At 39.5% G+C, this 17759-nt stretch overlaps 1 protein-coding gene across 3 annotated transcripts in view; it reads right to left on the bottom strand.

The window, feature by feature from the left end:
• The window catches only part of LOC128698954 (vacuolar protein sorting-associated protein 37A), an 87071-nt gene that overhangs the window by 27881 nt on the left and 41431 nt on the right, over positions 1–17759 (bottom strand). For all 3 annotated transcript variants that reach the window (XM_070096927.1, XM_070096926.1, XM_070096929.1), the window contains exons 3-4: positions 16744–16902; positions 11927–12078 (exon numbers count right to left, since the gene is read on the bottom strand). In XM_070096927.1, the coding sequence (XP_069953028.1) occupies positions 11927–12078; positions 16744–16902 (311 nt within the window). The remainder of the gene's footprint in view (positions 1–11926; positions 12079–16743; positions 16903–17759) is intronic.

Raw genomic sequence — 17759 nt, 5'->3', positions numbered from 1 at the left:
AGGAGAGAGAGAGATTCTGGGAAATGTTGAGTGAATGCGTGGGGAGTTTTGAATCAAGTGTGAGAGTAATGGTGGTTGGGGATTTCAATGCTAAAGTGGGTAAAAATGTTATGGAGGGAGTAGTAGGTAATTTTGGGGTGCCAGGGGTAAATGTAAATAGGGAGCCTTTAATTGAGCTATGTGTAGAAAGAAATTTGGTAATAAGTAATACATATTTTATGAAAAAGAGGATAAATAAATATACAAGGTATGATGTAGCACGTAATGAAAGTAGTTTGTTAGATTATGTATTGGTGGATAAAAGGTTGATGGGTAGGCTCCAGGATGTACATGTTTATAGAGGGGCAACTGATATATCGGATCATTATTTAGTTGTAGCTACAGTTAGAGTAAGAGGTAGATGGGAAAAGAGGAAGGTAGAAACAACAAGTAAGAGGGAGGTGAAAGTGTATAAACTAAGGGAGGAGGAAGTTCGGGCGAGATATAAGCGACTATTGGCAGAAAGGTGGGCTAGTGCAAAGATGAGTAGTGGGGGTGTTGAAGAGGGTTGGAATAGTTTTAAAAATGCAGTATTAGAATGTGGGGCAGAAGTTTGTGGTTATAGGAGGGTGGGGGCAGGAGGAAAGAGGAGTGATTGGTGGAATGATGAAGTAAAGGGTGTGATAAAAGAGAAAAAGGTAGCTTACGAGAGGTTTTTACAAAGCAGAAGTGTTATAAGAAGAGCAGAGTATATGGAGAGTAAAAGAAAGGTGAAGAGAGTGGTGAGAGAGTGCAAAAGGAGAGCAGATGAAAGAGTGGGAGAGGCACTGTCAAGAAATTTTAATGAAAATAAGAAAAAATTTTGGAGTGAGTTAAACAAGTTAAGAAAGCCTAGGGAAAGTATGGATTTGTCAGTTAAAAACAGAGTAGGGGAGTTAGTAGATGGGGAGATGGAGGTATTAGGTAGATGGCGAGAATATTTTGAGGAACTTTTAAATGTTAAGGAAGAAAGGGAGGCGGTAATTTCATGCACTGGTCAGGGAGGTATACCATCTTTTAGGAGTGAAGAAGAGCGGAATGTAAGTGTGGGGGAGGTACGTGAGGCATTACGTAGAATGAAAGGGGGTAAAGCAGCTGGTACTGATGGGATCATGACAGAAATGTTAAAAGCAGGGGGGGATATAGTGTTGGAGTGGTTGGTACTTTTGTTCAATAAATGTATGAAAGAGGGGAAGGTACCTAGGGATTGGCGGAGAGCATGTATAGTCCCTTTATATAAAGGGAAAGGGGACAAAAGAGACTGTAAAAATTATAGAGGAATAAGCTTACTGAGTATACCAGGAAAAGTGTACGGTAGGGTTATAATTGAAAGAATTAGAGGTAAGACAGAATGTAGGATTGCGGATGAGCAAGGAGGTTTCAGAGTGGGTAGGGGATGTGTAGATCAAGTGTTTACATTGAAGCATATATGTGAACAGTATTTAGATAAAGGTAGGGAAGTTTTTATTGCATTTATGGATTTAGAAAAGGCATATGATAGAGTGGATAGAGGAGCAATGTGGCAGATGTTGCAAGTATATGGAATAGGTGGTAAGTTATTAAATGCTGTAAAGAGCTTTTATGAGGATAGTGAGGCTCAGGTTAGGGTGTGTAGAAGAGAGGGAGACTATTTCCCGGTAAAAGTAGGTCTTAGACAGGGATGTGTAATGTCACCATGGTTGTTTAATATATTTATAGATGGGGTTGTTAAGGAAGTAAATGCTAGGGTGTTTGGGAGAGGGGTGGGATTAAATTATGGGGAATCAAATTCAAAATGGGAATTGACACAGTTACTTTTTGCTGATGATACTGTGCTTATGGGAGATTCTAAAGAAAAATTACAAAGGTTAGTGGATGAGTTTGGGAATGTGTGTAAAGGTAGAAAGTTGAAAGTGAACATAGAAAAGAGTAAGGTGATGAGGGTGTCAAATGATTTAGATAAAGAAAAATTGGATATCAAATTGGGGAGGAGGAGTATGGAAGAAGTGAATGTTTTCAGATACTTGGGAGTTGACGTGTCGGCGGATGGATTTATGAAGGATGAGGTTAATCATAGAATTGATGAGGGAAAAAAGGTGGGTGGTGCGTTGAGGTATATGTGGAGTCAAAAAACGTTATCTATGGAGGCAAAGAAGGGAATGTATGAAAGTATAGTAGTACCAACACTCTTATATGGGTGTGAAGCTTGGGTGGTAAATGCAGCAGCGAGGAGACGGTTGGAGGCAGTGGAGATGTCCTGTTTAAGGGCAATGTGTGGTGTAAATATTATGCAGAAAATTCGGAGTGTGGAAATTAGGAGAAGGTGTGGAGTTAATAAAAGTATTAGTCAGAGGGCAGAAGAGGGGTTGTTGAGGTGGTTTGGTCATTTAGAGAGAATGGATCAAAGTAGAATGACATGGAAAGCATATAAATCTATAGGGGAAGGAAGGCGGGGTAGGGGTCGTCCTCGAAAGGGTTGGAGAGAGGGGGTAAAGGAGGTTTTGTGGGTGAGGGGCTTGGACTTCCAGCAAGCGTGCGTGAGCTTGTTAGATAGGAGTGAATGGAGACGAATGGTACTTGGGACCTGACGATCTGTTGGAGTGTGAGCAGGGTAATATTTAGTGAAGGGATTCAGGGAAACCGGTTATTTTCATATAGTCGGACTTGAGTCCTGGAAATGGGAAGTACAATGCCTGCACTTTAAAGGAGGGGTTTGGGATATTGGCAGTTTGGAGGGATATGTTGTGTATCTTTATATGTGTATGCTTCTAGACTGTTGTATTCTGAGCACCTCTGCAAAAACAGTGATAATGTGCGAGTGTGGTGAAAGTGTTGAATGATGATGAAAGTATTTTCTTTTTGGGGATTTTCTTTCTTTTTTGGGTCACCCTGCCTCGGTGGGAGACGGCCGACTTGTTTAAAAAAAAAAAAAAAAAAAAAAAAAACATGTATGTGTAGTGTGACCTAAGTGTAAGTAGAAGTAGCAAGACGTACCTGAATCTTGCATGCTTATGAGACAGAAAAAAGACACTAGCAATCCTACCATCATGTCAAACAAATATAGGCTTCCTTTTTACACTCACTTGGTAGGATGGTAGTACCTCCCCGAATGGTTGCAGTCTACCAACCTACTGCCTACATATTATTGTATATTAGTGTATTATTTATTTGTACATAGTCAAATTACAACTAAAAACTGTTACTTTTTTTTGTTTTTTTTTTTGAGTCCAAAAGCTGTTTCCCACCAAGGAAGGGTGACCCCAAAAAAGAAGAAAGGACATATAGACCATCATTCATTAAATGGCTATTTTGCAAAGACATCACAATTAAGTGATCTTCCAAGCAACAACATCCCCACCCATCCTTCATAGTAAAGGTACTGTACTTCCCACCTCCAGATCCACAAAACCACTTGTTTCCACTCAATCTAACATATAGGGGAACCATTTATCGATATGTTGAGTTGGATATTTAAGGCTCTGTTGCCAAACGGCATGAAGTATGTTTTGTCTATGTTGAGAGTGAGTTTGTTGGTTATCATCCAATTATATATCTTTAACAGCTCGTTGTCACAGAGTTTCTAAGTACAGCCGGGTTTGAATGGGTGTAGACATAAGTAGTGTCATCTGCAAATAGAACTGGTTTAAGGAGTTGGGATGCATTGGGAAGATCATTGATGTAGATGAGAAAGAGGAGTGGGCCTAGGACACTATCCTGGGGTACTCCTACAGTTACAGGCTGGATAGTGGAGATGGCTCTGTCATTGAGATGGTATCTGTCATTGAGATAGGATTTTAGGTAATCAAGAGAATGTCCTCTGATGCCGTAATGGTTTAGTTTTAGGTGAAGAAGATTGTGGTCGACTATATCAAATGCTTTCCGTACGTCAATGAAGAGCCCTAGAGGGTATTCATTTTTTCAAGAGCTGTATATATTAGGTTAAGCATTTATATAATAGCATCATTCGTACTTTTTTCTGGTCTAAACCCAAACTGGCAGGGGTTAAGTAAGCTGCTAATAAAAATGTCCATGTCAAATAGTATATACACTATATAATATGCAGATTAAATACAAAATAAAATTTGATTTTCCATCAGATTTTTATTTTCCAGAAAAATCCAAGAATCATATCCATTCATGAGTTGCCAATAAGTAATTTTTTTTTTATTAACACATCAGCTGATTCCCACCAAGGCAGGGTGGCCCGAAAAAGAGAAACTTTCACCATCATTCACTCCATCACTGTCTTGCCAGAGGTGTGCTTTACACTACAGTTATAAAACAGCAACATTAACACCCCTCCCTCAGAGTGTAGACACTGTACTTCCCATCTCCAGGACTCAAGTCCGGCCTGCCGGTTTCCCTGAATCCCTTCATAAATGTTACTTTGCTCACACTCCAACAACATGTCAAGTATTAAAAACCATTTATCTCCATTCACTCCTATCAAATACGCTCGTGCATGCTTGCCAGAAGTCCAAGCCCCTCGCACACAAAACCTCCTTTACCCCCCTCCCTCCAACCCTTCCTAGGCGGACCCCTACCCCGCCTTCCCTCCACTACAGATTTATACACTCGATGCCATCCTGTTTTGTTTCATTCTCTCTACATGTCCAAACCACCTCAACAACCCCTCCTCAGCACTCTGGATAATAGTTTTGGTAATCCCACACTTTCTCCTAATTTCCAAACCACGAATTCTCTGCATTATATTCACACCACATGTTGCCCTCAGACATGACATCTCCACTGCCTCCAGCCTTCTCCTCGTTGCAACATTCATCACCCATGCTTCACACCCATACAAGAGTGTTGGTACAACTATACTCTCATACATTCCCCTCTTTGCTTCCACGGACAAAGTTCCTTGTCTCCACAGACTCCTAAGTGCACCACTCACCCTTTTTCCCTCATCAATTCTGTGATTCACCTCATCCTTCATAGACCCATCTGCTGACACGTCCACTCCTAAATATCTGAATACATTCACCTCCTCCATACTCTCTCCCTCCAAGTAAAAATATTTGATGAAATCCTCTGAATTAGAAATCCCAAAAATTTGGGAGCCTGACTACATGTACTGCATTCCTGTACTTACAAGATAGTTATGAACGTGGGAAAACTTGATTAAAAATCAGATGCAGAATTACTTTTAGTACTAAAGATAAGCAATGAATTGGTATTTTGCTTCCTAACTTAAAAATAAAAGAGCATAACATGACAGACAGACAGCAGTGTAGTCAGTCATTATTCAATACAAGCACAGCAGAGTTGAAAGACAATAATAAGAAAGAAGACAAGAGAACATGCATACGCATGGTAAAGACAAACAAATGAAGTCCACTATTAGAGAATCCTTTAAGATTACAATAATAATGCATCTACTGTCCTCCATCAAGAGCATCATCCCTTTTAATTTTTATCAATATTAAGACTAGTAAGTTTATTTAGGCACAGGTACACATAAGTACAATTTTCATACACAGTGTAAATTATTTAGGATAACCCAAATAAAGCTAGGTAGTAGGTTGGTAGACAGCAACCATCCAGGGAGGTACTACCGTCCTGCCAAGTGAATGTAAAACGAAAGCCTGTATTTGTTTTACATGATGGTAGGATTGCTGGTGTCCTTTTTTTCTGTCTCATAAACATGCAAGATTACAGGTACGTCTTGCTACTTCTACTTACACTTAGGTCACACTACACATACATGTACAAGCATATATATATATATATACAGGAGGGCCCCGCTTTACGGCGTTCCGCTTTACGGCGTTCCGCTAATACGGACATTTCAAATTATGACCAAAACTCACTATACGGCTCCCCCCACCTGACTTTCTAATACGGTCACCGTGCCCCACCCTGTTTGTTTACATTCTCCATGAGCTCAGTAAGCACTAAGTCTCTCCATTTTGTCTGGAAACTCCAAAATTTCAAATGTTTTTAAAAGTTATTTCATATTTTATATATACTCTGATAATTATACTTATGTATACCTGTACCTAAATAAACTTACATACATCGAGTCATTTAAATGTCGTATATTACGTTAATATACACATTTTCATTAATCCATCCATGATATTTTTTTCAAAATTATATAATAAACACGATGCATAACATATAAATAAGATAAATACACCCCACAGTAGAATAAATAAACAAATGTGAGATGTGAGCAGACGACTTGCACAAGTGGTGATAATAACAATACTGAGTCTCATTAAATGTCGTATATTACGGTAATATACACATTTTCATTAATCCATCCATGATATTTTTTTCAAAATTATATAATAAACACGATGCATAACATATAAATAAGATAAATACACCCCACAGTAGAATAAATAAACAAATGTGAGATGTCGTAGCAGACGACTTGCACAAGTGGTGATAATAACAATACTGAGTCTCATTAAATGTCGTATATTACGGTAATATACACATTTTCATTAATCCATCCATGATATTTTTTTCAAAATTATATAATAAACACGATGCATAACATATAAATAAGATAAATACACCCCACAGTAGAATAAATAAACAAATGTGAGATGTCGTAGCAGACGACTTGCACAAGTGGTGATAATAACAATACTGAGTCTCATTAAATGTCGTATATTACGGTAATATACACATTTTCATTAATCCATCCATGATATTTTTTTCAAAATTATATAATAAACACGATACATAACATAAAAAGATGATAAATACACCCCACAATAGAATAAATAAACATAAATATAAGATGTGGGAGCCACATAACTTGTACAAGTGACGGCAAGAATAACATTTTCTCTAATCTAACATAAGAGTAAATGTGTTACTGGGGGTAACTGTAGAAAATTATTCCTTTCGTATGTATGTAAGTAAGTTTATTCAGGTATACACAAATACAGTTACATAGATTATCATACATAACAACATACGTGTAGAGAACCTAGGATAACCCAAAAAAGTCAGTGTGACTTATTTCCATTGCCTTCACTCAGAGCTTCATTTCTTCTCAAAATGATGTTACATGAGAATGGGAGTGTTCTTCTTTATTAATTCTACCGTATCAATGTAGAGACAACCTGTACACAATGTAACTTGTACACAAACCAGACGTGTACATTTCGTTTGTTTACAAAACTTACCTTCCCCTGGTTTGTTTACATAACTGCGCCTGCCCCCTCTCATGTACTCATTCTTTCTCTCTCTCATTTATTCGTTTTATCTCATTTACTTACTCCTGACCCTACATTAAGACTACAAATATTTTAAGGTAAGTAATGAGTGAACTGTATATACATTTTATCGCTCTGGGATGCTTAAATATCATAGAATAGTATGTGTGGGTGGGGTGGCCTGGTGAGGCTATTACAATACATACCACACTTGATTTCTTACAATAAATACTACTTGTCTCACCCTAGATTAAGACTATAAATATTTTAAGGTAAGTAATGAGTGCACTATGTGTGTATTGTACCTTTTTATTGTTTTTTGATGCCTGGTTCTATTGCTAACTTAATATATGTTAGTGTAAACTTGTTATCTAGTGTTTGTATGCATTTATAAGTGGAAAAAAAGGGTGTTCCACTTTACGGCGATTTCCGCTTTACGGCGGTAGCCTGGAACCTAACCCGCCGTATAAGTGGGGCCTTCCTGTATACACCCCTCTGGGTTTTCTTCTATTTTCTTTCTAGTTCTTGTTCTTGTTTATTTCCTCTTATCTCCACGGGGAAGTGGAACAGAATTCTTCCTCCATAAGCCATGCGTGTTGTAAAAGGCGACTAAAATGCCGGGAGCAAGGACTAGTAACCCCTTCTCCCGTGTAAATTACTAAATTTAAAAAGAGAAACTTTCGTTTTTCTTTTTGGGCCACCCTGCCTTGGTGGGATACGGCCGGTTTGTTGAAAAAAAAAATTAAGACTAGTAAGTTTATTAAGGCACAGGTACACATAAGTACAATTTTCATACACAGTGTAAATTATTTAGGATAACCCAAAAAAAGCTAGGTAGTAAGTTGGTAGACAGCAGCCGCCCAGGGAGGTACTACCGTCCTGCCAAGTGAATGTAAAATGAAAGCCTGTAATTGTTTTACATGATGGTAGGATTGCTGGTGTTTTTTCTGTCTCATAAACATGCAAGGTTTCAGGTATGTCTTGCTACTTCTACTTACACTTAGGTCACACTACACATACATGTACAAGCATATATATATACACCCCTCTGGGTTTTCTTCAATTTTCTTACTAGTTCTTGTTCTTGTTTATTTCCTCTTATCTCCATGGGGAAGTGGAACAGAATTCTTCCTCCGTAAGCTATGCATGTTGTAAGAGGCAACTAAAATGCCAGGAGCAAGGGGCTAGTAACCCCTTCTCCTTTATATATTACTAAATGTGAAAGGAGAAACTTTTGTTTTTCCTTTTGGGCCACCCTGCCTCGGTGGGATACGGCCAGTGTGTTGAAAGAAAGAACCCCAAAAAAGTCAAAATGACTTATTTACACTAGGGTACTACTCAGTCTGAACATTATCAATCTACCAGCTAGGGTGGATGGGGTGTTCTGATGGTGAAGGGCTCTTGATCCAAGGAATCAGGGCTGCCACCCACTCCCCTGAATCAAACTTAACCCTTTCAGGGTCCAAGGCCAAAATCTGAAGTCACGCACCAGTGTCCAAGAAATTTTGAAAAAAAAAAAAATTATTTTTTCTTACAGAATTAAAGAGCATATTTTTGTGAAGGTAATAAAACAAAAAAAATTAGAATCTGATCAGTACTTACCGAGATACAGTGCCAAGAAGTTTGTAGAAAATGATGTGGTGGCGGCAACATCGACGAATTCCACATACGCGTATTATATTATTTTGTTGTTTTAGTTGTTTTTTCTTTTCTTTTCCAATTTTTTTCTATTCCTACTAACATTTGGGGCCTGAGAGACCAATACTGTATATAATTTATATATATAAACTCACTGTATTGAACACAATAACCGCACTAAAGTTATTATCATATTATTGTTTACCACTGTTGTTTATTACAATAAACATGCACAAATATTGTATAATACTAATGTTCTATCATATATTTACATATTTACAATCACTGGACATGGTTTTAGAACTGCTGGAGCTTGTGGAACTCCTTGAAACAAGGCACCATGCACAGAGGCACCTTACATTCCTCACACATAAACCGAGTGTCTTTGCGTCTTTGTTGCCGTCGTTTTGTTTGTGCACAGACAATGCATCTCTTCTGAGCAAATTTCTTTTGAGTTGAAGGAAGCTGTATTATGAAATGATCACCTTCTCTTCTCAAACGCTTGGGTATATTGTGATGAATTCGAGGACCATGTTGTATTGCAGGTGTTGTTACCTGGTACTTCATTATGAGTTGTCTGACAACAGACAAACAAAATTCACCATACGGTGGTCTGTTACCAGTCTTTATTTGGTACATATTATATGCATTCAGCATTGAAATGTCCATGAGATGGAAGAAAAGTTTCATGTACCACTTGTAACTCTTACGAACACAGTCAACAAAACCAATCTGCATGTCACACTTGTCAACCAAGCGCATGTTTTGTGTATAATCAATCACTGTCACTGGTTTTCGAATACGTTCATTAGTCACTCGATCAACTTTGCCACTGTCTTGCATTTCATTACGGTGAATGGTTGTCAACAATGTGACATCTCGTTTGTCATGCCACCGTAATGCCATGATGTCATTGGCAGTAAACACCTGCACGTCATCACCACGAACACCTGCGTTGAGCCTGGGCATATGTTTACGATTAGAACGCACTGTGCCACACACATCTGTCTTGTTCACTCGCATGAAATCACTGAGTAATGGGCTTGTGTACCAGTTATCGGTATATAATGTATGGCCCTTACCAAGATAAGGTGCCATCATGTTTCTCACTACGTCACCTGATATACCCAATAACATCTTGGTATCTTTCAATGTTTTACTACCCGTGTATACAACAATATCCAACACCAGGCCACTGTCACAATCACAGAGTACAAACAATTTTATACCAAAGCGGTTCCTCTTGCTCGGTATATACTGCTTGAATGACAGTCTACCTTTGAACAAAATCAAAGACTCGTCAATTACAAGATTCTTGAATGGATAAAAGTATATCCTGAACTTTTGTTTGAGATACATGAAAACATTTCTAATCTTGTATAACCTGTCACTTCTGTCAGGCCTGGTTTTGTCAGAGAAGTGCAACATACGTAACAGTAAGATAAACCTGTTCACTGGTATTATTTCACTGAAGGATGGGGTACAAATTAGCCGATCTGTGGACCAGTATGCTTTTATATTATGCTTATAGACGTGAGGCATAAGCATTATTGTTGCAAAAAGCAAATACATTTCTGCAACAGTCGTCTCTTTCCACCTGTGTAGTCTTGACTGTGGTGATAAGATCGTATTTGCCATGGTGTACTGAAAATACTTATTACTTTCCCTGACAATAGTTTCCATCAATGGCTGGTCAAAGAATAATTCAAAGAATTCCAGTTCATTGGCTGTGGTTCCAAGGGGACAGGTAGGTAGAATTCCACTTTGCGAGTCATCAAAGTGGTGAGGGCTGGGAACAAAATTGGGATTTTGCTGCCAATCCCAGATACGGTTTGCTGGTGGATACTGGACATCATAGGCTGGTTGTACGGGTGGTTGTGGCGGGCTGGTGGGTGACGCTCCGCTTTGTCCTTGAACTGACGAGTCAGCAGCGTGGGTTCCCGCGTGGCACAGCGAGTCACGCATGGCGGTGCCACTACCACCACCAGCCCCACTAACACCATCCACTGATGTCTGTGGCCCATCCATGCCAAGTGTAGCCACATCATCCTAACTATCACTACCTAAAACGGGTGTAGGGCCACGGGATGTACTCCGGGATGTACTACGGGATGTACTCTGTCCCCTGGGCACAGCATAGGGTACACTACCCGAGCGCATGCGGCGGCGAACATACCGACGCTTCACTGGTGAATATGTTTCCTCACTATCACTACTCGAATGATCGTCGAGCGCAATAAAATCACAATCCACGTCAGAATCATCGTCATTACTGAAGTCAGAGGCCAGGCCACGGGAAAATATTAGTTTTCTCTTACGTTTAGGAACACCCGACCGTGAGTCACGAGTGCCCACACCAGAGGTAGAAGGTCGAGGATCGTCGGGGTTTTCTGCACTATTATCGATATCCTGGTCATTATTTTCGGTCACTAACTTATCAAAGCCGTAAAATTCGTCTTCATTTCCACTTCCATCAGTGTCAGAACTATCAGACAGGAAGAGGAGAGTCCCAATTTTCCGGGGAGTGAGAGCTGACTTGCGACGAGACATGGTGAACAAGGGTGACTGAGCCGGCGTTCCCACAATGCTATGCGGGCGCCTAGATTTTTTGTTTACGGCGCACACCCACGGAGCAGACCCATTCTCTCATATGTAGGCCTATGAGCGCTTTCGCGCTAAATTTGACGGCGCTAGAATTTTGGCGTAGATCTACGGTTTGGACACTCACCGACCAGCCGTAGATCTACGGGACGGACCCTGAAAGGGTTAATTACCTCCCATTCCTCAAATGCTGTATGACCCTTATGGGTTTAGCATTTGCCCATATAACAGTAGTACTGAACTTTATCAACTGCAACTAATCTGTATTGAATCAGTTATATCAGGGGTCCCCAACTTGCTGCCTGCAGACCACATGTGGCTCTTCTATGAAATGGATGTGGCCCTCAAATGAAATCATGAATTCACTTTTATGTAGGTTCCACATTGCACAGTGTCAACAAAACCATGCAGCCCTCATTACATACATCTGACAATCAAATGTAGCCCACTTGTGTAGGAAGGTTGAAGACCACTGAGTTACATGGAATAAACACAAAAATAATGCTTACCTGTATGCTTGCTGGAGCCAGTTTCTCGGAAGCCTTCAGCTGCATTTGCGTCAATTCCTCAAAGCTGGTACGTAATGAGGTGAATTCTTCGAGCTTTTGGATTATTGCATCTCGTGTACGTTCATAGTCACCACTACGTTCCAAATTAGCCTCTGAAATATAAAAAATCAATCAGTTTGAGTAATAGTCCCTCACTACCTGGAGTTTACCTGGAGAGGGTTTCAGGGATCAACACCCCCGTGGCTTGATCTGAGACCAGGCCTCGTGGTGGATCAGGGTCTGATCAACCAGGCTGTTACTACTGGCCGCACGCAAACTGACATACGAACCACAGCCTGGTTGGTCAGTGTCATAAGGAAACCTCAACCAGGAAATGACCTGGATGGTGATGTATTTTTGTAGTCTTTTGTAGTTTTTTGTTTTTGTATTTTGTGTGTGTTTTTGTAGAGTTTCTGCAGTGTTTTTGTACCAATTTGGAGTGTTTTTCATAGCCAAAACTATGACAGTACAATTTTCATTAAATTTTCTCTATATTTTCCATGATTCTAAGGTTCATTACCCCTGTTGCCTGAACTCAGACAAAGCCTCCTCAAGTGGAAAGTAAATATAAAGAAACACTGGAAAGTAAAGTAAACAGAATGTAAGAGTAGGTTTGTAAAATTTACCTGCTATCTTACATGTTCATGAGACAAAGAGAAAACACCAGCAATCCTGTCAGAGTGCAAAACGTTTAACCGGCGCGTGCATTTCACATTAGTGGCAGGATAGTAGCCCAGGAGAATTTGGCAATAGAAGGTGCTGTACCCTAATCTATACCACTTGTCTACTCATATCTCACATATCTATGCATAGAGAACAACAACAGCAAACTATTTTTGTTTTGTTTTATTAACACATTGGCCATTTCCCATTGAGGCAGGGTGACCCAAAAAAGAAGAAACACATTCATCATCACTCACTCCATCCCTAACTTTAACCAATTATTTCACATAAAAATCTGCCATTAAAAATTGTACACCAACTGTATTCAAAGCTCTCAGCCTGTTAAAGATAATAAACAAGCTTTTTACACACTACACTCGACTTCTTCAGAATTGAACTGTAAGACTAACCCAGTGTTGCAACAGAATCCATGGACTGTAGGACTGAACTTATGATCCATGGACTGTAAGACTGAACTTATGATCCATGGACTGTAGGACTGAACTTATGAATAAACATTATTCAAATTAAGGATCCCAAAATATGGAACACCCTACAAAAAAAAAAAACTACACAATTCAAATACTGTACCCACAATAGCAAAATATTGTTCCTACAGTTACACAGTGTTTCAGTCGTTATAAAAAATCCTTAAGACAGTTAATATCTGTCAATGGTTTTTAAGGATTATCTTCCCAAGGCCTGGTCTCAGACCAGGGCTTGGGTCTTCGCAACCTAGGAGGCCTGGTCTGAGACCAGGCCTCCTAAGCTGCAAAGGAAATAAAAGCATTACAGGATTAAGAACTATTATAAAGCACAGGGGAAAGTAAAGGCTCTGTATGTACGTGGTGAATGTAAGTCGAAGTTTATAAGATTCACCTATCATCTTAACGTTAGTGAGAGAGAGAGAGAGAGAGATCAGCAATCCTGCCAGTGTAAACACATTAACAAGTTCTCACTTCACACTCATTTGACAGGATGGTAATACTGTACCTCACTAGATGGTTGCCGTTCACTAACTGTATATTAATATCCCTTTTTCAAGGATGGTTATCTTAAAACTTTCCCAAAATGCTACGGTACATATTGTTTGCAAAGTAATATACTCAATAATCACTCTTATTCACAATTCTAAAATTCTATTCTTCATTTCAATATGAAAATTTAATTCAGATTTCATTATAAGAAAGTTTGTTTACATTGCTCTAATTTACAAACCTCTGTACAGTACTGTATTCATCAAGTAATTTCAATATAAATAATAAATAAAAGAAAATAGTACTGTAAAAAACTATTTTTTTGAAGTTTGGACTATTTTCACACCTCATATGCCAACCAGCAACAGGAAACAGTACTGAAATTCAAAATAATTTGATCATCTGTATTAGACTAGACAAAACCAGATATGGTTTAGAAAGACACGAAAGCAAACACTATGACATATTTATTAGAAAACGTTTCGGTCCTGGGACCTTGATCACTTCTAACATACAGAGGTAGAAAGACATTATATATATATAGGCGGAGAGTGAGGTGTGAGTGACGCACATGACCTGAGGAATGTCATGTTGTGATGAGGACGGGTAGACGATGAAATCATGTGACTCCTGTGTTGTTGGGTTGGTGGTGCATGTTTTTGAAATTTTGTAGTTTCCAGTGTTGCGTTCTATAGTGTCGGTGACGGCGATTAGTGAGGCTTCTAGGCACCGTCGGCATCTGAGGTCTGGTTCTGTGAGAACGAGTTGTGCCTCATTCCAGTTCATCAAATGCCCCGTGGAGTCTCTGTGGAGGACACAGGCGTACCTTACATCGTCTCTGTTAGAGGCGTTTCGATGCTCATTCAGGCGGAATGCAAGATCTCTGCCTGTCTCGCCTACATATTTCTTGGGACAGAACCCACAGGGGATAGTGTAGACGCCTGCTGTAGAAGTTAGAGGTGTGGGGCTGCGTTTCGTAGTGAGGTCTTTGATAGATGATGTGTTTATGGTGGAAACGTTGATGTTACTCATAGTAAGTGCCCAGCGAGTATTCGTGGCAACATCACCACATGGGAGTACTATGAACTGCTTAGGGGGCTGTTCCATCGGCAGTTTGTTGAGGATAGCTTGTGCCTTGAGTCTGCAATCTCGGATGAAGAAAGATGGGAACTGAAGACATGTAAAGGCTTGTGTTATGTAAGTGCATTCTTCTTCTAGAAAACAAGGGCTGGAGATGCGAAGAGCTCTCAAGAAGAAGCCAATGAGGACTCCTCTCTTAGTGCGGGTGTCTTGGTGTGAATAAAAGTGTAAAAGATCGTCCTTGTTGGTAGGTTTTCTATACACTTTGAAGAGAAGTTTGTCACTGTCGGGAGATCTGCACAGAAGAACGTCGAGGAAAGGAAGTTTGGCAGACGCCGACGGTGCCTAGAAGCCTCACTAATCGCCATTACCGACACTATAGAACGCAACACTGGAAACTACAAAATTTCAAAAACATTGGCATACATGATACTTAAGCACCACCAACCCAACAACACAGGAGTCACTTGATTAATGATACTCAGCATGGATTCACAAGAGGCCGGTCTTGTCTAACTAATTTATTAACTTTCTTCAGTAAAGCTTTTGAGGCTGTTGACCACGATAAAGAGTTTGATATTATTTACTTAGATTTTAGTAAGGCTTTTGATAGAGTTCCGCACCAAAGACTGTTAAAGAAAGTGGCAGCTCATGGCATTGGGGGAAAAGTGCTCTCATGGATCGAGTCATGGCTCACAGACAGGAAGCAGAGAGTGTCCATAAATGGGGTTAAATCCGAGTGGGGATCTGTAACAGGTGGCGTTCCACAGGGATCAGTCTTGGGCCCGTTGTTGTTTATAATATATATCAATGACCTTGATGAGGAAATTACTAGTGATATGAGCAAATTCGCCGATGACACAAAGATAGGTAGGATAATTGATTCAAACGTAGACGTTAGGGAACTTCAGGAGGAGTTAAACAAACTATATTCTTGGTCAGAAAAATGGCAGATGCAGTTCAATGTAGATAAATGCAAGGTTCTGAAGCTCGGGAGTGTCCATAACCCTAGCACTTATAAGTTAAATGATGTAGAACTTAGCCATACAGATTGCGAAAAGGACTTGGGGGTTATGGTGAGCAGCAACCTTAAACCAAGACAGCAATGCCTAAGCGTACGTAATAAGGCAAATAGATTACTGGGATTTATATCAAGAAGTGTAAGCAACAGAAGTCCAGAGGTCATACTGCAGCTTTATACATCATTAGTAAGGCCTCACCTAGATTATGCAGCTCAATTCTGGTCTCCATATTACAGAATGGACATAAATTCGTTAGAAAACATTCAGCGTAGGATGACTAAATTAATACATAGCATTAGAAATCTTCCTTATGAAGAAAGATTGAAGACTCTTAAGTTACATTCACTTGTTAGACGAAGAATGAGGGGAGACCTGATCGAGGTGTATAAGTGGAAGATAGGTATTAATAAAGGGGATATTAATAGGGTCTTGAGGATATCTCTCCAAGAGAGAACCCGCAGTAATGGATTTAAATTAGATAAATTTAGATTTAGAAAGGACATAGGAAAGTATTGGTTTGGAAATAGGGTAGTTGATGAGTGGAACAGTCTACCTAGTTGGGTGATTGAGGCTGGGACTTTGGGTAGTTTCAAATTTAGGTTGGATAAGTACATGAGTGGGAGGGGTTGGATTTGAGTGGGACTTGCACATCAGAGCTTATTTCTTGGCTAGCATTGAAAATTGGGTTGGGCAAATGTTTTGTTAGTGGGATGAATTGTAAAGGACCTGCCTAGTATGGGCCAACAGGCCTGCTGCAGTGTTCCTCCTTTCTTATGTTCTTATGATTTCATCGTCTACCCGTCCTCATCACAACATGACATTCCTCAGGTCACGTGCGTCACTCACACCTCACTCTCCGCCTATATATATAATGTCTTTCTACCTCTGTATGTTAGAAGTGATCAAGGTCCCAGGACCGAAACGTTTTCTAATAAATATGTCATAGTGTTTGCTTACGTGTCTTTCTAAACCAACTTGTCGGTATTTATTACCAAGGTTTATACCAAAACCAGATATAAAATTAACAAGAACCTACTAGCTAAAGCTTCATTTTGGATGATGAGTTGATCACACTGTTTGTTAACTGCTGTCACCTGGGGAAGAGCAGCAACAAATTCTGTCAACTTGTCGTCACAGTTCAAAAGGTCTTCCAGCTCTTCACTGCTCAATGATGCTACTTCAGGTAACACACCAACTGAAAACAATGACAACACGAATTATGTAGAAGACTAAAAGTCACACTACAGCAGCTGGTAAAATCCACAGTTAACCTGCATTTAGGAACATAAGAATGGAGGAACACTGCAGAAGGCCTACTGGCCCATACAAGGCAGGTCCTTATCAAAACAATCCCTTCCCAAAGCTACCCAAGAATTTGGAAAGAAAACCTCAAACAATGCTTTCGTCTGTTCTGAATCCGATAATGAGTCAGTAAGGGCTGAGAAAACAAAGCTTGCTCTCCAAAATGCAGATTAACCCTTCAACTGCCCAAACATAGATCTACATTTGCACTGCTAATGTTTCGAATGTAGATCTACACTTCATTTTACATGCTTTCAAATGTAAAAAAAAAAATGTAGATCTACTTTCGGAGTGCTAGTGGTGCAAACGTAGATCTACATTTGAACAGTTTAAGGGTTAATAAATAGTAAATGAAATTGTGTTCTCTATGCAAGAGTGCAACATGTGCAATTATACAGGGTGTTTCAAAAAGATGGACCCGATCATGAAATATATGAAATTGGGTCCACCTTTTTGAAACACTCCATAGTACCTACCTATTTTTTGTTACATATGCAGAGCTATGCTCTTGCTCTCCCATCTGTAATTAATCAGACATAGCAAACCCTTGGTGTCATGATTATTAATGTTCCAAGAAAACCCAACAAGTTAAACTGTAAACATTGAGATGTTAATTAAGTGGGAAATAAAGGTTTAGGAACTGGGGGGTTACAGAATATTCCTTACTTTATACATCACCAATATTTAATTCAAAGAAAGACTAATTGTCCAGACTAATCAGTTATATACAATAAAATAATAAATCCATAT

This window comes from Cherax quadricarinatus, chromosome 55 (assembly GCF_038502225.1).
Source record: "Cherax quadricarinatus isolate ZL_2023a chromosome 55, ASM3850222v1, whole genome shotgun sequence".
Classification (NCBI taxonomy): Eukaryota; Metazoa; Arthropoda; class Malacostraca; order Decapoda; family Parastacidae; genus Cherax; species Cherax quadricarinatus.
This window is presented reverse-complemented; position numbering and strand designations above follow the sequence as displayed.